The sequence below is a fragment of the Symphalangus syndactylus genome, chromosome 17 (assembly GCF_028878055.3).
Source record: "Symphalangus syndactylus isolate Jambi chromosome 17, NHGRI_mSymSyn1-v2.1_pri, whole genome shotgun sequence".
In the NCBI taxonomy this organism is placed as follows: Eukaryota; Metazoa; Chordata; class Mammalia; order Primates; family Hylobatidae; genus Symphalangus; species Symphalangus syndactylus.
Genome location: NC_072439.2, coordinates 11,486,849 through 11,512,743, shown reverse-complemented (window position 1 = coordinate 11,512,743; position 25,895 = coordinate 11,486,849). Strand labels below are relative to the sequence as shown.

At 58.8% G+C, this 25,895-nt stretch overlaps 2 protein-coding genes across 9 annotated transcripts in view; both read left to right on the top strand.

The window, feature by feature from the left end:
- Positions 1–3,076, top strand: part of REXO1 (RNA exonuclease 1 homolog) — a 33,456-nt gene extending 30,380 nt beyond the window's left edge. The window contains exons 11-16 of one of the 3 annotated variants that reach the window (XM_055247251.2): positions 551–624; positions 1,000–1,110; positions 1,518–1,633; positions 1,756–1,894; positions 1,980–2,100; positions 2,171–3,076. In XM_055247251.2, coding sequence (XP_055103226.2) covers positions 551–624; positions 1,000–1,110; positions 1,518–1,633; positions 1,756–1,894; positions 1,980–2,100; positions 2,171–2,259 — 650 coding nt within the window. In that variant the 3' untranslated portion in view covers positions 2,260–3,076. Of the gene's footprint in view, positions 1–550; positions 625–872; positions 1,111–1,517; positions 1,634–1,755; positions 1,895–1,979 lie in introns of those variants that run through there. The other 2 variants (XM_055247250.2, XM_063620614.1) reach the window with 2 other exon arrangements.
- A 120-nt stretch (positions 3,077–3,196) lies between these two features.
- Positions 3,197–25,895, top strand: part of ATP8B3 (ATPase phospholipid transporting 8B3) — a 34,663-nt gene continuing 11,964 nt past the window's right edge. For 2 of the 6 annotated variants that reach the window (XM_055247244.2, XM_055247243.2), the window contains exons 1-17: positions 6,833–6,938; positions 7,736–7,797; positions 8,985–9,100; positions 10,792–10,905; positions 11,874–11,972; positions 12,726–12,829; positions 12,981–13,053; positions 13,192–13,262; positions 13,698–13,780; positions 16,713–16,871; positions 17,638–17,726; positions 19,232–19,422; positions 19,527–19,735; positions 22,176–22,207; positions 22,302–22,458; positions 22,874–23,062; positions 23,155–23,267. In XM_055247244.2, coding sequence (XP_055103219.2) covers positions 6,850–6,938; positions 7,736–7,797; positions 8,985–9,100; positions 10,792–10,905; positions 11,874–11,972; positions 12,726–12,829; positions 12,981–13,053; positions 13,192–13,262; positions 13,698–13,780; positions 16,713–16,871; positions 17,638–17,726; positions 19,232–19,422; positions 19,527–19,735; positions 22,176–22,207; positions 22,302–22,458; positions 22,874–23,062; positions 23,155–23,267 — 1,950 coding nt within the window. In that variant the 5' untranslated portion in view covers positions 6,833–6,849. Of the gene's footprint in view, positions 4,175–5,124; positions 6,253–6,554; positions 6,939–7,107; positions 7,202–7,735; positions 7,798–8,984; positions 9,101–10,791; positions 10,906–11,873; positions 11,973–12,459; positions 12,522–12,725; positions 12,830–12,980; positions 13,054–13,191; positions 13,263–13,697; positions 13,781–16,712; positions 16,872–17,610; positions 17,727–19,231; positions 19,423–19,526; positions 19,736–22,175; positions 22,208–22,301; positions 22,471–22,873; positions 23,063–23,154; positions 23,268–25,895 lie in introns of those variants that run through there. The other 4 variants (XM_063620613.1, XM_055247247.2, XM_055247245.2 and 1 more) reach the window with 4 other exon arrangements.

Here is a 25,895-nt window from a genome sequence, read left to right as displayed (position 1 = left end):
ACTAGCCCTTGGCCTCATTTTCTCTCCACCTGTTCTTTATGCAAAAGTAAGACGAGCTTTCCCATGACAGTGTTCAAATGCCACCACCTGAAAGGCCCTGTGTCCCTGCCTTCCTGTGCCCTTGGTCCATGGAAATGTGGAGGCTGCTGGCCCCAGGAGCGGAGGGGCTTTTCCCACCCTTGGCCTGGTGGTTCCATTCAATCCCCCAGGCAACCACGCAGCCATGCTCAGGACACATGGCCAGCCTTGCACAGCCTTGTGGCGGCCCCTAAAGCCATCGCCTCGGGGGTACCTGGAGGGTCCTGCCAGAGGCAGCGCTGCCCGAGAGGCCTCTGCAGAGTGTGTTGGTCTCCCTGGATCCAGGCCTGGGTGTCTTGGCTGCCAGACTATTGCCGGAGCCTGGTCTGCTTCCAGCTCTGCCAAGAGGCTGAGGCCTCCCGTCCTCAGTCCTCACTCCCTAGTAGGGCTCGGCAGATGCAGGTGGTCAGTGCCCTGGGGACTGTGGAGTGGGCCTGGCCGGGCCCTGATTGTGTGTCTGTGTCCCCTACAGTGGCCGGAGGCTGGGAGACCCAGTACATGTGCTGCTCAGCTGCTGCCGGCTCTGTCGGCTGCCAGGTCGCAAAGGTGAGCCCTGGCGTCTTGGTCCCCTCTGCCTGTTCTCAACAGACTTCTGCCTCCCCGTCGTTGGTGTGGGGTCTCAGGACACAGCACAGTCCTGGGCTCAGGGTCTGGGTCCCTGGGCAGCCTTTTTTGTGTTACCCAGAGAACGTAGCACCCGTAGGCCCCAGGCCCTGTCCCTGGCCACTTCCCATCCTGGGAAGCCGTCCTCCCTGTGTCTTCTTGGCAAGCCCCCTTCCCCACCTGCTCACCAGGGTCCCAACCAGTGAACGGGCGTGATGGATGGATAGAACGGTCCCGAAGGGCTCAGAGATGTGCTGCTGCCACCCCCGCCCCCACTGCACCCCGAAGCCGCCCTCACCTGCCTTCTCCACCCCCCAGCAACATGTGCAGGATGGCCGGAAGGAGCGCCTTGAGGGCTTCGTGAAGACCTTTGAGAAAGAGCTCTCAGGAGACGCCCACCCGGGGATCTACGCCCTGGACTGCGAGATGGTGAGGCCGTTCTCTGCCCAGCCTCCGGTTTAGGATGGGGGAGGACCTGGCCTGGTGCAGCTGCCCCATATGGCCCCATCTGGGCCTGGCTCACCGGCCAGTGCTCAGGGTTTCTCTCGCAGCACTGGTGCCTGTGGCTCCTGCCCTGGACCAACACCCCATACTTCCCAGCAGAGCCAAGTGCACCGGGCACTGGGCCCTGGCTCTGCCTGTGAATGGGAGGCAGGAGGGCTTTGGGAAAGGGGGTTGCTGAGGTGACACCCCACTTGGCCTCTCCTAGAAGTCCCACAGAGTCTCTGGCCACTGCCTCTGCCTTGCGGGGTTCTGGAGACCCGAAAGGGGGCAGGAGAGGGGAGGGAGGGAGGCCGGTGCCTGGAGCACATCTGAGGCACATCCCTCACCCGCAGTCCTACACCACGTATGGCCTGGAGCTGACGCGCGTCACGGTGGTCGACACGGACGTGCATGTGGTTTATGACACCTTCGTGAAGCCCGACAACGAGATCGTGGACTACAACACCAGGTGTGGCCAGTGCCCTCCGGGAGCCGGGAGCCCTCCCCGCTGCCTCTCCCCAGGGACCCACCCTCCCCACCCAGGGGAGCTTCCAGGCTGAGCCCTGGTGCCCCTCCTGCCCGCTCCCCCAGGTTTTCGGGGGTGACGGAGGCTGACCTTGCTGACACAAGCGTCACGCTGCGTGACGTCCAGGCCGTTCTGCTGAGCATGTTCAGCGCTGACACCATCCTCATTGGACACAGCCTGGAGAGCGACCTCCTGGCCCTGAAGGTGCCCTGCCGGCCCGGGTCCCGCGCGGTTCTCCAGCAGGACCTGCGCAGGCCCCACGTGCGCTGACCTCTGCCGCTGCCCGCAGGTCATCCACAGCACCGTGGTGGACACGTCTGTGCTCTTCCCCCACCGCCTGGGCCTCCCCTACAAGCGGTCCCTGCGGAACCTCATGGCCGACTACCTCAGACAGATCATCCAGGACAATGGTGAGTGCCGGTGCCTGCCCTGGGGCCGTCCCTGCGCAGGGGCCACGTGCTCACCGCATCTGCCCCGCAGTGGATGGGCACAGTTCCAGCGAGGACGCCGGCGCCTGCATGCACCTGGTGATCTGGAAGGTTCGAGAAGACGCCAAGACCAAGCGATGACGCCTGCCCGCCTCCCACCCGCCTCTCCTGCCTCCCCACTGGTCCTTAGCCCCAGGCCTCTTCCAAAACAGTGCAATAAATCTCTGGTAACCCGTCCACCTGGCCGAGGCAGCCCAGAGCAGCGGGAGGAGCTGGCGGCCAGAGAACGCCCAGCCCAGCCCACCCCTGCTCACGTCCTGCCCCACCCCTCCGCCCGTCCCCACCCTCTGCCCCCCAGCCCTCTGGCGTCTCTAGAAACTGCTGCTGACGGAGACCAGGACAGAGTCCGCCCCCACCCGGCCTGCAGCCCCTCCTGCCCCTCCTGCCAGGCCTTCCTCCCCAGGTGGTGGCCAGCACCTCTGCTCCTCACATGGGTCGAGGGGCGGGCTTGTCCCGGGTTTGTTTGAGACAGTCTTTTTTTATTTTGTATTGTTATTTTTATTATTTTTAATTTAAACCTGATGACTTGCACAGCATCTTTCCCACCGGGAAGAGCGGGCCTGCTGCCTTCCCTCCTGGAGGGTGGGGGTGGGACAGACCCCAGTGGGGGCCAGGGCCGCACTCAGCCCAGCGTGGGCTGGACCGGCCTCTGTGCTCCAGGGGCTGGCCTGTCTTCGGGGCGCCGGCTTCCACCACTCGCCGCCCGACCCCTGCACTCCGTGACCTCTGAGAACCCAGGCGGCCCCTCATTAGCCCCAGGGTCCGTCGTCCGGAGGGAGCCCACTGGCCTCCGGACACTGTCTTCCCGCCAGAGCCCCGTCCTCCTCTGCGGGGCTCTCCGGACCCCCTTCCCCCTCACCTCCAGGCAGGGACAGAATAAATGTTTGTATGGATTTTAGATTTTGTGGTGGTCTTGGTCTTGGTACTTGGTGAGCCCTCTGCATGTGCCCCAGGGAGGCCACTGTCCCTGCAGCCAGGACTGATTCTCTTCCCATCAACGCAGAGAAAACAGCAGTGAAACTTTCCCTCACAAAAGCTCGCCCAGTGCTGGCTCCCCCAGGGCTGGGCCACACCTGCTGTGGGGTCCCAGTTCCAGCCCCAGATCATGGGCCACCATCCTGTAGCTTCTAGTGCCTCTTGGACAGTGGGTGGTGTCCCCAGTCCTGTGTGGAGCTGGGCCCTGCGCACAGAGCTGGCATCCCTCTCTGTCTTGCCCAGAGATAGGGACTGCACACAGATGGTGAGGGGGTTAAAGAGACTGGGAGCTGCTGCGTGTTGCCCGTCAAAGGATGGAGTGCAGACACGAAAAGCTGTTCCGGCCCTTACCAGGAAATGCCACACATCGTGTGGTGCACAGACATCTCAGGCAATCTTGGTTGCGTCGGGACCCCACTTGGGAATGGGAGGCCCAGGGGTCTTTGGGCCCCACTTTTTATTGACCTCAAGTAGAAAAAGTGATGAGCCTCGTGGGACAGGACCCAGCAGCTGGGGGCAGGTTGCCTGGAGGGGGTTTCCTGCCACCCTGGTCTCAGGCTTCTGCTGAAGGGCAAGGCCAAGGGCGCAGGGCCCGGGATGAGGACGTGGGGGCCCTCCCCAGAGGACTCCGTCCCAAGGCTGCAGAGGTAGAAGGGTTACCTTCCCGGTTCTGGGTTCTGCATCCCTCCAGGGCCCTCCACCCTCGAGGGCTGTTCCTGTGACTAGGTGACTCTCCCCACCTCTTCTGTAAAGGAGTTTTCTTTATTTTTGAGACACAGTCTCGCTTTGTCACGCAATCTCAGCTTGCTGCAACCTCTGTCTGCTGAGTAGCTGGGATTATGGCCGTGCCATCACACCTGGCTAATTTTGTATTTTTAGTAGAGATGGGGTTTCACCACGTTGGCCAAGCTGGTCTCGAACTCCTGACGTCAAGTGATCCACCTGCCTCGGCCTCCCAAAGTGTTGGGATTACAGGCGTGAGCCACTGTGCCCGGCTCTGTGTTCTAAATAAATGGCGCAGGTGTGTATTCGCTGTTTCTGTGCATTCCCATGTGATGTCAGCCTCCCCCTTCCCAGAACGCACGTGGTGCCTCAGGACACAGCCCACGGGGGGTCCCAAGGCTGGCCTGCCCTGGCTTCAGCCCCCAGGGACTCCCTTCAGCTTGTGAAGCCACCTGTTGCCACTGGAGGCTTCAGGGCCTTTGCACAAGTGCCCTGGGCAAGCTCCTGCCCCCAGATGGTGCCCCCTGCGAAGGCTGGGGTGGGGGAATCTGGTCCTCACAGCTGCACCCAACCGGGTCTCTTCTACAGTTTATGAGAACGGTGTGTTCAAACCCCCAGCCCTGGCTCTTTTTCATAACCACTGAGCAAGCAAGCGCAGGGGAAGTGTTGAAGGAATGAAAGGAGAGAAGTTAAACACAGTGGCCTGCCTGCCTGCTTGTGGTCCCAGCTACTCTGGCGGCTGAGGCAGGAGGATCGCTTGAGCCCAGGAGGCGGAGGCTGCAGTGAGCTCTGATCACACCACTGCACTCCAGCCCGGGTGACACAGTGAAACTCTGTCTAAAAAAAGAGAGGTTCCCTGGCAGCCTCCAGGGCCAAGCAGTCTTCCAGTTTGGGCTTCCAAAGAAAGAGGGTTTGTGATCACCGAGAGCCCTCAGGTGGTTGCCACTTCGATGGGGGAGGTGGCCTCCCTATCCCCCTCCACCCATGTTTGCCTCTCCCTTTGGGCCCTCACCCCAGGTAGCCTCACTCTTGGGGGCATTTCATCTTCAGCAGCCCCTCCGCACACACTTTCTGACCCTGGCTCCCGGCCCTATCTCTGGCCTGGACCCGCCCTAGCCTTGTCGCTGAACTCACCCTTGCCACTTCTTCATTAAGGATCCCTGAGCCCTTGCCACCTGCTGGACAGAACCCTGCGGGCTTCCTCCTGGCCTTAGAGTGGTCTCAATGGCTATAACCGCCTCTCCCCAGCCTGGTGCTCAGCCCTGCATCTGCGCTCGTTGAACGTGTATGGGATGAATGAACGAACACAGGACACGGATCAGACACGACTTACACACCGGCCGTTACCTGTGGTCCTTCCTCCTGCTCTCTGCCACGCTGGCCCCACCAGCCTCAGCCCCGTCAGGTCTGCAAGGCCCATTCCAGCCTGACCAAGCCCGGCCCGGCCGTGCCCTGACACCCTCTTCCCTTTCAGGCTCCGCCCCTGCACTGGCACTGCTCCCTAAGGCCCTCCCAAGGCCCTGCCTTCTGTCCTAACCTGAACGCCCTCCTACCCTGACCCTGCTCTGCGCGGCCCCGCCTTCCTGCTTTGTCACGCCCCCGATCCTAGCCCTGCCCCTACCTTGAGCCTGCTTTGCAAGGCCAGGCTCAACCCCGCCTCCCTCTTTGGCCACGCCCCTGGATCCTGGCCCCGCCGCTACCTAAACCCTGCTTTGCGCGGCCCCGCCTCCCCCTTTGGCCAAGCCCCGGGTACTGGCCCCGCCCCTACTCTGACTCTGCTCAGCGACATCCCCGTTCGGCCCCGCCTTCCTCCTTTGTAACAGCTCCGGATCGCAGCCCCCGCCCCTACCATAACACTGCTCCGCAAGGCCGCGCTCAACCCCGCCTCCCGCTTTGGCCAAGCCCCTGGGTCCTGGCCCCGCCCCTACTCTGACTCTGCTCAGCGAGACCACCCTTGGCCTCGCCTTCCTTCTAGCCCCTTCCCTAAAGTCCCGGCCCCTCCCCAGACCCAGGCAGCGCTCCCGAGTGTCTTCTATCCTGGCCTTTTCTGCGAGGCTCTGCTCGGCCCGCCCTTCTGCCATGACCATGTCCCTGAGGCCTGGCCCGGATCCTGCTCGGCCGTGCTCCGCTCGACCCCACCCTCGAGGCCCCGCCCCTTCGCCTTGGCCCCACCCACCCCTCCAGGCCCCGCCCTCGGCCCCTTTCTGGGCTCCGAACTGGCTCCACCTTCGCCTTGGCCGGGCCCCGAGGCCCCGCCCCGAGACCCCGTCACCCGTTTCAGGACCGTTGGCACCGGGCTAACGGTTCCACCACGTCCGCCGCCCTGGACGCCCGCGGCCTGCCCCTCCCTGCCTGTCCTGCGCAGGTGAGCGGCGGGTGCTCCCACTGCTGTGCGTCCCCGGGAGCCCGCGTACCCTCTCTGGGCTCCACCCGGGTTGAGAGCTGGGGTCGTGGTGGCGGGGGTGGAGAGGGCGCCCCTAGAGGTTCGCGCGGTCGGGGCCCCGGGGCGGGTGCAGACAGCCCTGGACTCTGGAGCCCTGTCCAGGGCGGTCCCTGTGCCTCTGCGGCTGCGGGAAGACGGGGTGGGGGGCTTCCGAGTAATGGGCGTCCCGGTTAGTGAGGGGGCAGGAAGCCAGCGCTGTGTCCGTGTCTGTTTCTGCCCCCAGATACACTTTGAGTAGATTCTGGCCATTTGAGCATTCTCTCCAACTCTCCAACCCCTAGTCTGCCCCCACGGGGGTCTCCCCCACCTCTCCCCCATCCCACAGCCTAAACCCCTCTTGGCCCTGAACCTCCCTTTTCCTCATGTGGTGAATGGGCACTGGCTCCGCTCAGACTCCCAGGAGCACCAGAGCTGGCCCTGAGCCAAGCCCTGCCCCACCAGGACCTGGCGACACGGGTGACTCAGACGTGACTCAGGAAGTCTCAGGTCCTGCTGGCATCCGCGAAGGTGAGAAGGTGATCAGAGCTGGGATGGGGGACTCCCCAGACAGAGGGGCACCCCAGAGGAGGCACAAGGCCCAGGCTGGCCGGGTTGGGAAGTATGAACAGAGACTGGAAGGGTGAGGACGGGTGCACCGGGCGGCCGGAACCCAGGGGCAGGGGCTTGGTGGAGAGGGTGCTGCTAGAGAGCTGGCAGGTGGGGGGCCAATTGCTGGCGTCTAGGGGTGGTTTGCCTCATAGGGGGCCAAATCAGGGCTGCCGGTGCAGGGCTAGAGCTAGACCCACATTCCTGAACCTGCTAGTGGAGAAGATTCCAGGATCTTCCGACGATATGCCGTCTGCCTGCATTGCCCCCATCAGAGTTTGCTGCCCAGCCGGAGGGGTGAGGAGGCGGGTGGCCGTGCCTGACCCTCATGCTGTGTTTTGAGATATAACATATAGCCCGGGGGTCCCATTCAGTCAGTGAACAGACGACTGAGCCCCTAAGCTGGTGCCACATGGGGAGAGGGGCAGGAGGCCGTCAGTGAAACCAGGAGGTGAGAGTGGTCCTTCCAGGAAAAGCGAGGTGTGGGGAGCAGTGGCTGGAGGCTGGCATGGCCAGAGGCTGGCATGGCTGGCGGGAGAGTCCTTCTAGGCTGTACTGGTGGGAGGTGACCAGGGTGGCTGGTGGGGGACACTGGCAGATGGGCTTTTGCATGTTTGAGGATCATCTTGGGGTCCCCTTGGTCTCAGGGTGTCCAAGGCAAGACACACAGCCTATGGCTGGACATTCAGAGCCTGGAGGGGAGGCTGCAGATGAGTGTGGGAGGTAGCATTTGAGAGGGCTGGCCCCTAGGCTGTGAGCTCCTTGAAGACGGAGTGGTGCCCAGCAAGGGCTGGGGCCGCTGCTGTGACCCGGGGCCCCTCTCTCCCACAGCCCAACCAGCATGGGCAGCCTCGGCCAGAGAGAAGATCTCCAAGATGAGGACAGGAACTCAGGTGCTGATCCTGGGCAGAGGGGGCGGTGCAGGTGGGAGGGATTACGAAGTTCAGGGCTGGCAAGGCCGTGGTGGGTCTCGCCTATAATCCCAGCACTTTGGGAGGCTGAGGCGGGTGGATCACTTGAGGTCAGGGGTTCGAAAGCCTGGGCAACATGGAGAAACCCCGTTTCTACTAAATATACGAAAATTAGCTGGGCGTGGTGGCGCATGCCTGTAATTACAGCTACTGGGGAGGCTGAGACAGGAGAATCACTGGAACCCAGGAGGTGGAGGTTGCAGTGAGCTGAGATTGTGCTACTGCACTCCAGCCTGGGTGACAGAGCGAGCCTCCATCTCAAAAAAAAAAAAAAAAAAAAAGTGCAGGGCTGAGGCTGAGGCTGAGACAGGCTGGGGCCCCCCAGACCTGCACCTCAGGCCTTGCCTAGGATTCTCATTTGGTTTCTAGTAGTCTCCAACCCTAGTACTGACTGGGTTTGGGGGATTTGGCTCAGGATTTGGGGGCTGCATGCCCAGAAAGATCTGGGCCGCCAGCTGGATGTATGGCCTTGGACACCCGACAGCCCATCACCGAGCCTCAGTTTACCCCCCTCTGTAAAATGTATAGGCCTGGGCCGGGCGCGGTGGCTCACGCCTGTCATCCCAGCACTTTGAGAGGCCAAGGCAGTGGATCACGAGGTCAGGAGATCGAGACCATCCTGGCTAACACAGTGAAACCCCATGTCTACTAAAAAATACAAAAAATTAGCCGGGCGTGGTGGCGGGCACCTGTAGCCCCAGCTACTCAGGAGGCTGAGGCAGGAGAATGGTGTGAACCCGGGAGGCGGAGCTTGCAGTGAACCGAGATTGCGCCACTGCACTCCAGCCTGGGCGACAGAGCGAGACTCCGTCTCAAAAAAAAAAAAAATATATATATATATAGGCCTGAATGGGTCTCCCAGGGCCTGTTCTCTGCGTCTCAGGACTGGCCCGTGGCCGGGGGGCGTGGGTGGCCACTCTCGGAATCCACTTGTGCCGGCGCCAACTATGGGCAGGGGTCTGGTAGGTCCCCAGGTGGCGCCCACTGCCCGACTGTTTACGGGCTCCGACATCTCTGGCCTCCCCGGCGCCTGCATCCCGTCCCGTGGGCCCCATTAGCCCTCCTGCAGGCAGTCATTAGGGGTGTTTGTCCTGGGCCTCAATCTCCAGCGACGCCCGGCTGTCTCGCTGCAGCATTCACTTGGGAGGTCCAGGCCAACAACCGCGCCTACAACGCACAGTTCAAGGAGAAGGTGTTCCTGTGCTGGCGGAGGAAGAAGTACAAGGTGGGTGGCCCCTCCCGCACCTCCCCGGCCCCCAGAGGAGCTGCCTGGTACCCCTGGAGAATCTATTTTTTGCACCTCCTGAGTCCTGCCTCTGCTTGTATTTGCTCGATAGTTTTCTTTTTTCTTTTTCTTTTTCTCTTTTTTTTTTGAGACAGAGTCTCCCTCTGTCGACCAGGCTGGAGTGCAGTGGCGAGATCTCTGCTCACTGCAGCCTCCACCTCCGGGGCTCAAGCAATTCTCCTGCCTCAGCTTCCCAAGTAGCTGGGATTACAGGCGTGCACAACCACGCCTGGCTAATTTTTGTATTTTTTTTTTTTTTTTTTTTTTTTTTGAGACGGAGTCTCGCTCTGTCGCCCAGGCTGGAGTGCAGTGGCTCAATCTCGGCTCACTGCAAGCTCCGCCTCCCAGGTTCACGCCATTCTCCTGCCTCAGCCTCTCCGAGTAGCTGGGACTACAGGCGCCCGCCACCACGCCCGGCTAATTTTTTGTATTTGTAGTAGAGACGGGGTTTCACAGCGGTCTCGATCTCCTGACCTCGTGATCCACCCGCCTCGGCCTCCCAAAGTGCTGGGATTACAAGCGTGAGCCACCGCGCCCGGCGCAATTTTTGTATTTTTAGTAGAGACGAAGCTTCACCATGTTGGCCAGGCTGGTCTCGAACTCCTGACCTCAGGTGATCCATCCACCTCGGCCTCCCAAAGTGCTGGGATTACAGGTGTGAGCCACTGCGCCCGGCCTCTTTTTTCTTTTTTCTGTTTTGAGATGGAATCTCGCTCTGTCGCCCAGGCTGGAGTGCAGTGGCGAGATCTCGGTCCACTGCAACCTCTGCCTCCCGGGTTCAAGCAATTCTCCTGCCTGAGACTCCCGAGTAGCTGGGATTACAGGCACCCACCACCACACCCGGCTGATTTTTTGCATCTTTAGTAGAGATGGGGTTTCATCATTTTGGCCAGGCTGGTCTGGAACTCCTGACTTCAAGTGATCCACCCGCCTCAACCTCCCAAAATGCTGGGATTACAGGGATGAGCCACCATGTCTGGCCGACATTTTTATTTTCCTCTCGAGGACCAAAGCGCCTGTCCTAACCAAATCACTGGTTTGGCACAAGAGTTCTGTGCATCTCATTTGCCCTGTCCCAGTGCACGTGAGGGTCAGTTAATACCCAACCTGAAAGTACAATGTGTCCATCGGGGCCCTACCTGAAATCCTCTTGGGTGTCTTGCTTTGGTCACAGCTCAATGAGTCTTTGCACTCAGTAGAAGCTCAATTAATGCTGGCTGCAGGCTTTTGCATTACTGAGCGGGTGCTCAGTAAATGCTGCCCTGAGGCCTTGCATTCAGCAGGTGCTCAGTAAATGCTGCCCTGAGGCCTTGCATTCCGCAGGTGCTCAGTAAATGCTGCCCTGAGGCCTTGCATTCAGCAGGTGCTCAGTAAATGCTGGCTTGAGGTCTTTCATTTATTAATAATGCTGGCTTGAAGCTTTGCATTCAGCAGATGCTCAGTAAATGTTGGCCTGAGGCCTTGCATTCAGCAGGTGCTCGGTAACCGCTGGCTCAGTAGGTGCTTAATGAGGTGTCCCATAGCCCAGAGGATGCTGGGCAAGGCCAAGTGGGGCAGGTCTGGCCTCGGGCACCCCCATCCCCTGGCCTGGATGGCACCCCCTGCCAGGCGGCCTGCGGCTCTCGTTCCAGACCAACGTCGTCCGCACGGCCAAGTACAGCTTCTTCTCATTCTTGCCGCTGAACCTGTACGAGCAGTTCCACCGAGTGTCCAACCTGTACTTCCTCCTCATCATCATCCTGCAGGTGAGGCGCGTCGCCTCCTCCAGGAAGTCCCCCCAGCCACCTGGCAGCATCGATGTATTCGTCTATGTGATGGGTGGGTTCACGTCCCACTCCCCACAGACTCCCCACAGACTGGGACCCTCAGTGCTGAGTCCCTACTACCCTGCCCAGGGCCTGGCACACAAAAGGCACTCAATACACGTTGAATGACGAAGGTGGATGGACAGACCCTCCAGGTCTGATGACGAGCACCCTCTCCACACCCCGTTGGTTCCTGCTGGGCAGGGCTGGGCGTCGGGAGGCATAGCTGTTCCCCAGCCTAGATGGCCTTGGCCACGCAGCTCCCCTGGCCCCCGCCCTCCTAGCTGACCTCAGAGGCGAGGGGGAAGGAGGAGCCCCAGAGCATGTTCTTGGGACCTGCAGAGCCACTTCCTGGTACCTGGGTGGTCCAGGCCAGTGTGGGGCCAGCAGCCAGCCAGCGGTGCTGTTTTCAGAGCACCCACTCTCACCCGACATCTCATTTCTGTTCTGGATAGAGAGGTTCTCCTTTTATCTATCGAGTCATTCAGCATTAATGGAATACCTACTGTGTGCAGGCCACTGGCCGGGCACCAGGGTGGGGGATGGTGGAGCTCACACCTGCAGGGTGACCTGGGGAAGCAGGGACACGGGAGGGAGGGGGAGCAGTGGCGGCCAAGCTTGGGGCTGGTGAAGGCTCCCTGGAGGAGGCAATGTGGGAGCTGGGCTTGGATGGGAGAAGAGGAGTTTGCTGGGGAGACGAGGCGTGTGGGAGAAGTTCCAGGCAGGTGGAGGGATGCCGGGGGGTTTGTCCCGAGGGCTGGGGGGTGGGGGTGATGGCTGGACTCCGGCCAAGGTGGCCAGCAGATGCGTCACATGGTGTCAAGTGCGGGGCTGGGTTGGCTCGGTGGAAGGGCAGGGGACGGGGGAGTGGGCTGCTGTGACCCTTCCTGCGGCCGCCTCCTCATCAGAGCATTCCCGACATCTCCACGCTGCCCTGGTTCTCGCTCGGTGCCCCCATGGTCTGCCTCCTCTTCATCCGTGCCGCCCGGGACCTGGTGGACGACATCGTGAGTGCTGTTGGACGCAGCTGCCTGGGGGAGGGAGCAGGGGCCGAGTGGGGGGCATCTCTTGAGCCCTGGGCGAGAGCGGGAGGAGGGCTGGGCTTCCTGGAGCATTAGGGGAACATGGGCCTGGGAGCCTCAGCTGTTGGGCTACATTGTCCTTATCTGCCAGCACCCACATTGGGCAGGTGCTGCTGGTGGCGTTGGCTCTGTCGGCTGCGTGGTTTTGGGGCCGTTGAGCTTTGGTGGGGTAGTGGTCTGGCAGGCACACTAGGTGGTGGGCAGCTCGCCTGTCTTCTCCCCGCCAGCAGCAGTGGGTCCAGCGGCCCCCATGCCCGGGATCCCTGGGCAGACGCAACGTGGCATGGGGCCAGTGGACAGGGACCCTGTGTTGCGGGCAGGCACGGGCACTGCTGGGCTGCGACGCGGCAGCGGCCCGGGCAGGGGCAGGAGAGGCTAGATGGTCTCTCTGATCCTTTCCCTCCTGGCCCAGGGGAGGCACAAGAGTGACAGAGCCATCAACAACAGACCCTGCCAGATTCTAATGGGGAAGAGGTGAGGCTGGGGCTGCAGCTGGGGATCCACGGGGACATGGGGGGCTCCAGCCCAGCAGGGTCATCGGCCTCAGCAAGTGTCCATCACCTTCCACTCTCCCCGATCTCCCGGCTGGTTGAGTCCGACAGGAACCAGGCCTGCATTCATTAGGCGTGTGGCCGGGATGAGGACAGAGGCCGAGGCCCTGATGGCGAACCCTTGCAGAGCTCGGGGCTCGGGCGATGGGGAGGACAAGGAAAGTCTGAAGAGGATGTGGGTGCAGGACCCTGGAGATCACCGGGTGGGAGCGTGGACCCTCGGGGAGTAGGGTGGGAGGCTGGGGAAGGCTTCCTGAGGGGGTAAATGCCTGGAGGTGGGGACTGCAGCTGCGGGCCCCACATCATCCCGTGCCTCTGCTCTCCCGGTGTGGGGAGGGTCGGCAGAGGGAGGGGCCTCCTTCGCAACCCCCTCTTCCCTCAGCTTCAAGTGGAAGAAATGGCAGGATCTGTGCGTGGGGGATGTGGTCTGTCTCCGCAAAGACAACATCGTCCCAGTGAGCTGGGGTTGACCCCGAGGTCCCAGAACCACGCGCCCCTGCACCGAGAGCGCCCCTCCCAGGGTGGGGAGGGCGGCCGCGCCCCCAACTTGTCTTGCATCCCCTCTTGCGATGCTTCCCCCAACTCCACCCCAGGCCGACGTGCTCTTGCTGGCCAGCACGGAGCCCAGCAGCCTGTGCTATGTGGAGACGGTGGACATTGACGGGTGAGGAGCTGTGGCATCACTGGGGACCCTGGGGGGTGGGGCGCATGGCCCGGAGAAGCCCCCTTCCCCGGTCACCAAGGAGGCGGCCAGCCAAGGTCGCTCAGAGACTTTGGTCACTCACCCCAAGAGTGTCTGGGGGGTGGGTGCTGCCAGGCACTGAGGGGAGGAAGATGCCCACGGTCCGCATTGTTTCCACTGGGTGCATACGGGCAGGAGGCCCTAGGCCCTGGCCTCAGCACTTTGGCAAACATGCTGTGTGGCCTTGGGCAAGGCTTTCTCCCTCTCTGGGACTCAGCCATCCGACTGGCAGCTGGCAAACTAGTAGGTGCTCAGTGAAAATGTTTGAGTGACTCCAGAAGGGGTCTGGGGGCTCCTCGAAGCATCCGTCACCTCCATTTTCACCTCTTTTCACCTCCCTCCTCTCCTCGTCACCAGGGAGACCAACTTGAAGTTCAGACAGGCCCTGATGGTCACCCACAAAGAACTGACCACTACAAAGAAGATGGCGTCCTTTCAAGGTGAGAGGCATTGAGCAGGGAGTCACGTCCCCCGAATCTGTAAAAGTTAAAAGTTAGGGTATTTTGTTGTTGGTATTTCTGTTTTTTTAAAAAAATGTGCTGGCCAGGCCCACTGGCTCATGCCTGGAATCTCAGCACTTTGGGAGGCTGAGGCAGGAGAATCACTTGAGCCCAGGAATTCAAGACCAGCCTGGGCAACATAGCGAGATCCCATCTCTACAAAAAATAAAACAAGTAGCTGGACGTGGTGGCACGTGCCGGTGGTCCCAGCTACTTGGGAGGCTGAGGTGGGAGGCTCGCTTGAGCTCAGGGAGGCTGAGGCTGCAGTGAGCTGTGATCACATCACTGCACTCAGCCTGGGCAGCAGAGTGAGACCCCTGTGTCAAAACCAAAAATAAAGTGCTACATTCTATTAAGTGTAAAATTTAACCATAACACAGTCACATTTGGTTGTTTCATTGAAAAGGCACCTGTGTGCGTGGGCTGGCAATTCCTGTGGCGGGAAGGCCTCTAAGAACAGAGTGCTGACCCCCTCTACTGCTTGGCTGTTTCTTTTTCTTTTCTTTTTTTGAGACAGCATTTCACTTTTGTCTCCCAGGCTGGAGTGCAGTGGTGTGGTCTTGGTTCACTGCAACCTCCACCTCCCAGGTTCAAGCGATTCTCCTGCCTCAGCCTCCTGAGTAGCTGGGATTACAGGTGCACACCACCACGCCCAGCTAATTTTTGTATTTTAGTAGAGATGGGGTTTCTTTTTTTTTTTTTTTTTTTTTGAGACGGAGTCTCGCTCTGTCGCCCAGGCTGGAGTGCAGTGGCGCGATCTCGGCTCACTGCAAGCTCTGCCTCCCGGGTTCACGCCATTCTCCTACCTCAGCCTCTCTGAGTAGCTGGGACTACAGGCACCTGCCACCACGCCTGGCTAATTTTTGTATTTTAGTAGAGATGGGGTTTCTTTTTGTTTTTTTTGAGACGGAGTCTCGCTCTGTCGCCCAGGCTGGAGTGCAGTGGCGCGATCTCGGCTCACTGCAAGCTCCGCCTCCCGGGTTCATGCCATTCTCCTACCTCAGCCTCTCTGAGTAGCTGGGACTACAGGCGCCTGCCACCACGCCCGGCTAATTTTTTGTATTTTTAGTAGAGACGGGGTTTCACCGTGGTCTCGATCTCCTGACCTCGTGATCCGCCCGCCTCGGCCTCCCAAAGTGCTGGGATTACAAGCGTGAGCCACCGCGCCCGGCATGAGATGGGGTTTCATCATATTGGTCAGGCTGGTCTCGAACTCCTCACCTCAGGTGATCCACCCACCTCGGCCTCCCAAAGTTCTGGGATGACAGGTGTGAGCCACTGCGCCCGGCCTGCGTGACTGTTTCTTATTTTCCACCTGGAGATGTTTCACAGGTGATGTGGGAACAGTTACTCTTTGCTGCAGCCCAGCCTGGGGGTACAGTTTTGTTTGGTTTTCTTGTCTTATTGCGAAGGAGAGTCACTCTAATTGGTTTGAGGACAGAATCTTTTCCTTGCTCCTCACACCCAAACAGTTTTTCCCCATCTGTCTGTGATATCTGGGGAAAGGCTTAGCCCTGGTGGAGGGGGCCACACCCATCCTCTCTAACTTCCCTGACAGTCCCAGAACTCGGCTAAAGGTTCCCTCTTTTTTTTTTTTGAGACAGAGTCTTGTTCTTGTCGCCCAGGCTGGAGTGCAGTGGCGCAGTCTTGGTTCACTGCAACCTCCGCCTCCCGGGTTCAAGCGATTCTCCTGCCTCAGCCTCCCGAGCAGCTGGGATCCCAGGCGCCCACCACCACGCCCAGCTAATTTTTTTGTATTTTTAGTAGAGACAGGGTTTCACCATGTTGGTGAGGCTGGTCTCGAACTCCTGACCTCAGGTGATCCACCTGCCTCAGCCTCTGAAATTGCTGGGATGACAGGCGTAGCCACTGCGCCCGGCCGGCTCCCTTATTTAACACCATCGGGACACAGAATCATAGACAGGCAGTGACTCTTCCTCTAGCCTTTCCTCCCGGGCTGAGCAAGGAGGCTTTTGTGGGCCCTGGCCTTGTCCATCTGCCCCAGCATTCTCGCTGGGCATGGACCCATTTTTCAGAGGAAGAGACTGAGGTTCAGAGAGGTGGCCTGAGGTGTGGGCTTGCCCTATGGTTCTCTGCCTTCTGGCCATCCCACCATGGGTGTCTCCAATTCCTACATCCAGGATGGAGTCAGGCTCCCCATCCCTAAGACGTGATGGGGAGGCAGGTGAGGACCCTTCAGGAACCCTGTGGCCCCTCTCCCTTCTGGGGTCCCAACCCATGCCCCATGGTCATTTTAACCCTCACTGAATGCTGCCCCGGGCCAGTCTGTGTAGTCTGAACCTGTTTTCTCCAATGGAAGTGAGGTCATTGCAGGGTGTTGGTGAATGGGGGGGTGGTGGTGGTTGTGGACAGGCTCCGGCACCCAAAAGGAGGCTCATCGATCAGGTGTCCCTTCTCCTCTTCCCCCTTGACACATTTACTGAGCACCTACTATGTGCAGGTGCTGGGCCGTGCCCTGGGGTCAGAGTGTGGCTGAGACGAGGCTGGCACCAGTTCTCATGGAGCTCACAGACACTAACAATAGCTTTGCATGAATAAACATCTTATCACATGCTGAGATCAGAACCACGAGGGAGGGAGCTAGGAGCTAGGAGGGGCTGATCTGGCTGGAGGATCAGGGAAGTGTGAGTCCCCGTGGAAGGAACAGCCTGCCTAAAGTCCCTGAGGCCACGCAGGGACAGGAAGGCTTTGGAGCCTTCCTGAGGTGGCCCTGTGCTGGGGTGCTATAGGGCAAGTTTGGGGCACTGGGGCTCATGAGGGTGGCCGGAATGTTCTCACCTGCACCCGGCGCAGGGAACCTGGGGAAGAGGGCCTGAGCCCACTGACCCACTGACCACCTGGCCTCCCACAGGCACAGTGATGTGTGAGGCACCCAACAGTCGGATGCACCACTTCGTGGGGTGCCTGGAATGGAATGACAAGAAATACTCCCTGGACATTGGCAACCTCCTCCTCCGAGGCTGCAGGATTCGCAACACAGACACCTGCTATGGACTGGTCATTTATGCTGGTATGGCCGCTCCAGGGTCCTGGAGTGGGAGCTGTACCGATGGGGGCGTGGTGGATGGATGTGGGGATGGGTGGGTGGCTGGGTGGATGGATATGTGAGAGGATGAGTGCATGGATGGATAGACAAATAGATGGGTGGATGGATGGCTGGGTGGATGGATGTGGGGATGGGTGGGTGGCTGGGTGGATGGATGTGGGGATGGGTGGGTGGGTGGGAGGATGGATGTGTGAAAGGATGAGTGCATGGATGGATAGACAAATAGATGAGTAGATGGGTAGGGGGATGGATCTATGGGTGCTTGGATGGGTGAGTGAATGGATGGATGAATGGATGAATGGTAGGTGGGTGGTGGGTGTATGAATGAATGGGTAGATGAGTGGGTGATGGGTGGGTGGGTGAGTGGGTGGATGAGTGGGTGGGTGGGTGCCTGAGTGGGTGGGTGGGTGGATAGGTGAGTGATGGATGGGTGGGTGAGGGGTGGGTGGATGGCTGAGTGACGGGTGGGTGATGAGTGGATGGGTGGGTGGGTAGATGGGTGAGTGATGGGTGGGTGATGGGTGGGTGGGTGGGTAGCTGAGTGGGTGGGTGGGTGAGTGATGGGTGGGTGGGTGATGGTTGGGTGGGTGGGTGGATGAGTGGGTGGGTGGGTGAGCGATGGGTGGGTGATGGGTGGGTGGATGCGTGGGGGGTGAGTGGATGGGTGAGTGATGGGTGGGTGGGTGGGTGGATAGGTGGATAGATGGATACATGTTTGCAAACCCTGCAGGTTTTGACACAAAAATTATGAAGAACTGTGGCAAGATCCATTTGAAGAGAACCAAGCTGGACCTCCTGATGAACAAGTTGGTGGTTGTGGTGAGCTGCCAACAAGTACCCCTGCCCCAGGAACACAGAGGAGGGCAGGGTCAGGGATGTCATCTTCCAGGCCTCAGTTTCCTTCTTCTGCAAAATGTGCAGCCTGATCCTGTGGGCAGGTCTTTGGGCCAGAAAAATCTTTCATTAAAGTAATTTTTAAAAATAGTTTTATAAAATAATAATAATGATTTGTTTATTTATTTTTTAGATACGGAGTCTTGCCCTGTCACCCAGGCCGGAGTGCAGTGGCACGATCTTGGTTCACTGCAACCTCTGCCTCCCGGGTTCAAGCAATTCTCCTGCCTCAGCCTCTCGAGTAGCTGGGACTATAGGTGCACGCCGCCACGCCTGGCTAATTTTTTTGTATTTTAGTAGAGACAGGGTTTCACCATGTTGCCCAGGCTGGTCTCCAACTCCTGAGCTCAAGCAATCCGCCCTCCTCAGCCTCCCAAAGTGCTAGGATTACAGGCATAAGCCACCATGCCCGGCCAAAATAAATATTTTTTTAGGCTGGGTGAGATGACTCATGCCTGTAATCCCAGCACGTTCTGGGGCCGAGGTGGGTGGATCACCTGAGGTTGGGAGTTCGAGACCAGCCTGAACAACATGGTGAAACCCCATCTCTACAGAAAATTGAAAATTAGCTGGGCATGGTGGCTCACGCCTGCAATCCCAGCTACTTGGGAGACTGAGGCAGGAGAATCACTTGAACCCCGGAGGTGGAGGTTGCACTGAGCTGAGATTGCACTACTGCACTCCAGCCTGGGCAACAGAGCAAGACTCTCTCAAATAAATAAAAAAAATAAAAATAAATAAATGTTTTTCGGCCAGGTGCAGTGGCTCACACCTGTAATCCTGGCACTTTGGGAGGCTGAGGCGGGCGGATCACGAGGTCAGGAGATCGAGACCATCCTGGGCAACATGGTGAAACCCCCTCTCTACTAAAAATACAAAAAATTAGCCGGGCATGGTGGGGGGCGCCTGTAGTCCCAGGTACTCGGGAGGCTGAGGCAGGAGAATGGCGTGAACCCAGGAGGCGGAGCTTGCAGTGAGCCAAGATCGCGCCACTGCGCTCCAGACTGGGAGAGAGAGCGAGACTCTGTCTCAAAAAAAAAAAATTAAAAAATATAAATAAATGTTTTTCTATCTCACTCTATTGCCCAGGATGGAGTGCAGTGGCGCCATGATAGCTCACTGCAGCCTCCTAGGCTCAAGCGATCCTCTGGCCTCAGCGTCCTGAGCAGCTGAGACTACAGGTGTGTGCCACCATGCCTGACTAATTTATTTTTTAAGTTTTTCGTCAAGATGAGGTCTCACTTTGTCACCCAGGCTGGTCTTGAACTCCTGACCTCAAGCCATCCGCCTGCGTTAGCTTCCCGAAGTGCTGAGATTACAGGCGTGAGCCATGGTGCCCAGCCCCAGCCTTATCTTTGTGTTTACACCATCCTGATGGCAGAGTGGGGGACCCCCGCCCCCTCACCCACCCTGTCGCGTCCGCCTTCCAGATCCTCATCTCCGTGGTGCTTGTCTGCCTGGTGTTGGCCTTCAGCTTCGGTTTCTCGGTCAAAGAATTCAAAGACCACCACTACTACCTCTCGGGGCTGCATGGGAGCAGCGTGGCCGCAGAGTCCTTCTTCACCTTCTGGGGCTTCCTCATCCTGCTCAGTGTCACCGTCCCGATGTCCATGTTCATCCTGTGAGTCCCTGCCGGCCGCATCCCCGGTGCAAACACGGAACGGGGAGGCATGGGGGATGGCACACAGCAGGCGGGGCTGACCGTGACCCCGAGTGCCTCTGCAGGTCTGAGTTCATCTACCTGGGGAACAGCATCTTCATCGACTGGGACGTGCAGATGTACTACAAGCCGCAGGACGTGCCCGCCAAGGCCCGCAGCACCAGCCTCAACGACCACCTGGGCCAGGTGGAATACATCTTCTCGGACAAGACGGGCACGCTCACGCAGAACATCTTGACCTTCAACAAGTGCTGCATCAACGGCCGTGTCTACGGTGCGGCCCCAACACTTGAGCTCCTGGCTGGGTCCTCCATCTTCAAGGGGCTCAGGGTGCCCGAGGACCACAGCCACGTCTGGCCCGATGCCCGGCACCCCTGCCCGAACCTGAACCAGAGAACTGTAGCCAGATGGCGTGGTTTCCTTTGGAGGGGGCCAGCAAATTTTTTTTTTTTTTCTCTTTGAGATGGAGTTTTGCTCTCGTTGCCCAGGCTGGAGTGCAATGGCACGATCTTGGCTCACTGAAACCTCCGCCTCCCGGGTTGATTCTCTTGCCTCAGCCTCCCAAGTAGCTGGGATTACAATTGCGTGCCACCCCGACTGGCTAATTTTTGTATTTCTTTTCAGTAGAGACAGGGTTTCACCATGTTGCCCAGGCTGGTCTCGAACTCCTGACCTTAGGTGATCCGCCTGCCTCAGCCTCCAAAATATTGGCATCGCAGGCATGAGCCACCACACCTAGCCAAACTTTTAAACAGTACTTTTTTTTTTTTGAGATGGGGTCTTGCTCTGCTGCCCAGGCTGGAGTGCAGTGGTGCAATCATAGCTTATTGCAGCCTCGAATTCCTAGGCTCAAGCCATCCTCCCACTTCAGCTTCCCAAGTAGCCAGGACTACAGGAGCATGCCACCATACCCAGCTTATTTTTGTATTTTTTGTCAAGAGAGGGTATCCTTACGTTGCCCAGGCTGGTCTTGAACTCCTGGGCTTAAGCGATCCGCCTGCCTCTGCTTCCCAAAGCACTGGAATTACAGATGTGAGGCACCACACCCGGCCACTGCTCTTCTTTTGACTTTCACAAGCCTTTATTTGTGGATGCTGAAATTCGAATTTCTGAGTATTTCCTAGATCACAAAATAGTTTTTTTCTTTTTTTTTTGAGACAGTCTCGCTCTGTCGCTCAGGCTGGAGTGCAGTGGCGCGATCTCGGCTCGGCTTAGTGCAAGCTCCGCCTCCTGGGTTCACGCCATTCTCCTGCCTCTAGCCTCCCGAGTAGCTGGGACTACAGGCGCCCGCCACCATGCCTGGCTAATTTTTTTGTATTTTTAGTAGAGACGGGGTTTCACTGTGTTAGCCAAGACGGTTTCGATTTCCTGACCTCGTGATCCGCCCGTCTTGGCCCCCCAAAGTGCTGGGATTATAGGGGTGAGCCACCGCGCCTGGCCACAAAATAGTATTATTCTAGTCATTTTTTTTCCTGGCCATTAAAAATCCAAAAACAATTCTTAGCTCACAGGCCGTACAAAAATTGATGATGTGGTGGGGTGTAGTTTGACAGCCCCGGGTCTAATTTATAACCAGGGCACGTGGTTTGGACTGGGTCATAATTTAGTGTAGTTAGAAGTCCCCAAGAAATGGTTCAAGTTCAGCTATAGGAAAATGGGCCCGAGTTTGAGGCAGGTGGATCACCTGAGGTCAGGAGTTCGAGAGCAGCCTGGCCAACGTGGCAAAACCCCGTCTCTACTAAAAATACAAAAATTAGCCAGGTATGGTGGTGCGCACCTGTGGTCCCAGCTACTTAGGACGCTGAGGCAGGAGAACTGCTTGAAGCCAGAGGTGGAGGTTGCAGTGAGCCAAGGTCATGCCACTGCACTCCAGCAGCCTGGATGATAGAGACTCCATCTCAAAAAAAAAAAAAAAAAAAAAAACACCACAAAGGGCTGGCATACACCTGTTGCCGCAGCAACTTGGAAGGCTGAAGAGGGAAGATGCCTTGAGCCTGGGAGGTTGAGGCTGCAGTGAGCTGTGATCGCACCACTGCACTCCAGCCTGGACCACAGAGTAGGACCCCATCTCTAAGAACAATAAAGAATCAAACGTGGCCAGGTGCGGTGGCTACGCCTGTAATCCCAGCACTTTGGGAGGCCGAGGTGGGCGGATCACCTGAGGTCAGGAGTTTGAGACCAGCCTGGCCAACATGGTGAAAGGCCATCTCTACTAAAAAATACAAAAATGAGCCGGGTGTGGTGACATGAGCCTGTAATCCCAGCTATTTGGGAGGCCGAGACAGGAGAATCGCTTGAACCCAGGAGGCTGAGGTTGCAGTGAGCTGAGCTTATGCCACTTGCACTCCAGCCTGGGTGACAGAGCAGGACTCTGTCTTAAAAATAAACAAATAAATAAAAACAAAAACTCACCCCAGGAGGAGGGAACGAAATGTGTCCCACGGACGGGGCCGCATCCCGCTCCAGGCTGTCCTTTTGGGGTCCCTGGGAGACAGGACGGGCATGCTCCCCTCTTCCCTGCTTTCTGCAGATGGTGGAAACTGGGGTCAGCTTTCGCCCCAAGATTGCTCAGGGTGTCAGTTCCAGGGCCGCAGGCCTGGCTTGTGTGGGTGCATCCAGTGGCCCCCGGAAGCCTGAGACTAGGGGTCAGGGGCTGTGGGATCCCGAATGGGGGGCCTGTGGGAGCTGAAGCATGAGGCTGTGTCTTTCCCCAGGGCCGGATTCAGAGGCCACGACCCGACCTAAGGTGAGCCTGCCTGCCCTGCAGCGTGGGACGGTGAGGGGGATGGGGCACAGGGAGTGGCCTGCCCACAGCCGGCCCGTGCCCCTGCCACCCCCAGGAGAACCCCTACCTCTGGAACAAGTTCGCCGACGGGAAGCTGCTCTTCCACAACGCGGCCCTGCTGCACCTCGTGCGAAGCAACAGGGACGAGGCCGTGCGGGAGTTCTGGCGCCTGCTGGCCATCTGCCACACGGTGATGGTGCGGGAGAGCCACCGTGAGTGCCCAGGCGCGCCCACCCACCTCCCCATCTCTGAGGCCGCTCAGCCCCCGGGGCATGGCAGTGTCCCAGCCCCACAGCTCACCCAGCTCACCTTCCAGGGCTCCTTTCACCTGGCTTAGGGGGCGCTGTGGCCGGTGACCCCAGCTGCACCTCGAGGGTGGGCGTGTCATCATCAGGGCTAAAGGATGTCCAGGCCTGCGGCTGCAGCCCAAGGATCTGTTGTTGATCGGGAAGCTCGTCTAGTCTCAAGTGCTCACCTCCATGCATTGGGCTGAGAGGTTGTACAGGCGGGGGTCCCCGGCCACCATCAATAAAGGTGTAGCCCTGGCGATACCCATCTCCTCCCTGCACTGTAGAGATGGAGATGGGCTCCACCATGTGACCCCAAAACGGCCCCCCTCCCCACCAGACCAGCTGTTGTACCAGGCGGCCTGCCCCGACGAGGAGGCGCTGGTCACCGCGGCCCGGAACTTCGGCTACGTGTTCCTGTCCCGCACCCAGGACACCATCACGATCGTGGAGCTGGGGGAGGAGCGGGTCTACCAGGTCCTGGCCATAATGGACTTCAACAGCATGCGCAAACGGATGTCGGTGCTGGGTGAGCCCTGCTGCCCAAGCCCTGGGCCCCCCGAGGTGGGGCGGGCAGACGGGGAGCCTCTATGGGCAGCAGCAGGGCCTGTTCCCCCACAGTCCGAAAGCCAGAGGGCACCATCTGCCTGTACACCAAGGGCGCCGACACGGTCATCTTTGAACGCTTGCACAGGAGAGGGGCAACGGAATTTGCCACAGAGGAGGCCTTGGCTGTGAGTCCCTGCAGGGAGGAGGGCTGGCTTGTGTGTGTGTGTGTGTATGTGTGTGTGTGTGTGTGTAGGGACAGGAGGAGGAGGAGGCAGGGGAGGAGACTGTACAGAGAAATGGATGGCTGCAGGTACCTGGGATGGCCATGTACAGTTAGGTATGTTGTGCACTGTACAAAACACCCTCCCCCGGCAACACACAATACACACACAGGCTGGGAGGCAGCTGAACTCCAAAGTGTAGCCCCCCGGAGAGAGAGCATCTTTTTCTTTGTCTTCTCTTGTCTTGTCTTTCTTTTCTTTTCTGAGACAGAGTCTTGCTCTGTCGCCCAGGCTGGAGTGCAGTGGCACGGTCTTGGCTCACTGCAACCTCCGCCTCCCGGGTTCAAGTGATTCTCCTGCCTCAGTCTCCCGAGGAGCTGGAATTACAGGCACACGCCAGTGCACTCAGCTAATTTTAATATTTTTAGTAGAGATGGGTTTTCGCCATGTGGGCCAGGCTGGTCTTGAACTCCTGACCTCAGGGGATCTGCCCCTCTTGGCCTCCCAAAGTGCTGGGATTACAGGCATGAGCCATCGCGCCCAGCCTTCCTTTTCTTTTTTGAGAGGGAGTCTTGCGCTGTTGCCCAGGCTGGAGTGCAATGGCGCAATCTTGGCTCACTGCAACCTCTGCCTCCCAGGCTCAAGCTATCCTTCTGCCTCAGCCTCTCGAGTAGCTGAGATTACAGGCGCCCGCCACCACGCCCGGCCAATTTTGTATTTTTAGTAGAGATGGGGTTTCACCATGTTGCCAGGCTGGTCTCCAACTCCTGACCTCAGGTGATCTGCCCGCCTCGGCCTCTCAAAGTGTTGGGATGACAGGTGTGAGCCACCGTGCCCGGCCGAGGGTGTATTTTTCCATTTGCACAAGACCACCACGTGGTTGAGCTGGTCCAGCTGCCAGGACACACTCAGCTCTGTCTACTCCAAAGCTTTCCACTCTGGGTGAAGCCCGAACTCCTCGGCCCAGGATTTGAGGCTTTTTCTGTCCCCTGCTGACCTCTCCAGCTTGGTCTCTCTTTGGCCTCACCAACGGACTCCCCAGGACCCCAGTTTGTGGCTTGTGACTTCCCCATGCTCAGGTGATGCCTTGGAACCTTTGCACATGCTGTTCCCTCTGCTCGGAGGGTCTTCCCTGCACCTTTGTCATTCAGAAGCTTTTGATGTCCTCATGGCTCAGCCACAAGCTCCCCACACAGGGGGCCTTTCCTGCCCCACCCCCTGCCAACATGGGGCTGTCATCACCCCAGGCTGCCTCCCCCTGGTCCAGCCCTGACCCTACAGGGCCAGAGGATTCTGTGTCCAGCCCGGGGGCTCCTCACAGGTTCTGCTGGGGCCCCAGCAGCATGGAGCACAGGGCAGCGGGGTGCGTGTGGGAAGATGTCCTGTGTCCCCTACTCTGCCAGGATGTGGGGGGACTCTGAACTGGAAGTGCAGTCACAATAATGACCTAGAGCCCAGGAGCTCAGCAGGTCGGCTTAGCTCAGCCACCCCAGGGAATGGATGGGTAAATTGAGGCCCAAAGAAGTGTCAAGGCCTGTGGGAGGCTGCCGATGTCCGTGAAGCTCCTCTGCTGTGTCAAGCCCAAACTCTTGGACCCATGCCCAATCAACAATAAAAGTGAAATCAGACATGGTGGCGCGCGCCCGTGGTCCCAGCACTTTGGGAGCCTGAGGCAGGAGGATCGCTTGAGCCTAGGAGGTGGAGGCTACAGCAAGCTGTGATCGCACCACTGCACTCCAGCCTGGGCGACAGGGCGAGACCCGTCTCTAAATAAACAGGCTGGCGCGATGGCTCATGCCTGTAATCCCAGTGCTTTGGGAGGCGGGCAGATCATTTGAGGTCAGGAGTTCGAGGCCAGCCTGAACAACCTGGTGAAACCCCGTCTCTACTAAAAATACAAAAAAATTAGCCAGGTGTGGTGGTGCAGGCCTGTAGTCCCAGCCACTCAGGAGGCTGAGGCAGGAGAATCGCTTGAACCTGGGAGGCAGAGGTTGCAGTGAGCCGAAAGCACGCTACTGCACTCCAGCCTGTGCAACAGAGTGAGACTCCATCTCAAAAAATAAATAAAAATAAGTAAATAAATTTGAGACCTAAGGCCACCCCTTGGAGCAGAAAGCTGGGGGCAGGGTCGGGGGGTAAGAAGCCATAAGGGCACCTTCCTTGGGGACCCCCTTGACCCTCAGGCCACCCTTGGGGTGCCTGCTCTCTGGGCCTGCCCAGTTTCCTCCCAGCCCCTAGAGGCCCCAACCCTGGGTCCGGCTCTTGAGAAGTGAGGGGCCCAAGGAAGGGGCTCAGAGATCCCAAAGTTGAGCGGTCAGAGGGAGGGTCCTGGGACTGGGGGAGCCTTGGCTGGGGAAGGTTCCGGGTGGGTGGACTGCATAGAAGGTCTTGAGCGATAGTCAGAATTCACCATGCAGGCCAGGTGTGGTGGCTTCTGCCTGTAATCTCAGCATTTTGAGGCTCAGGTGTGCAGCTTGCTTGTGCCAGATGGAGTTCGAGACCAGCCCAGGCAACATGGTGAGACCACTTGTATTTAAAAAATATATATATACAAAGAAATTAGCCGGGTGTGATGGCATGCACCTATGATCC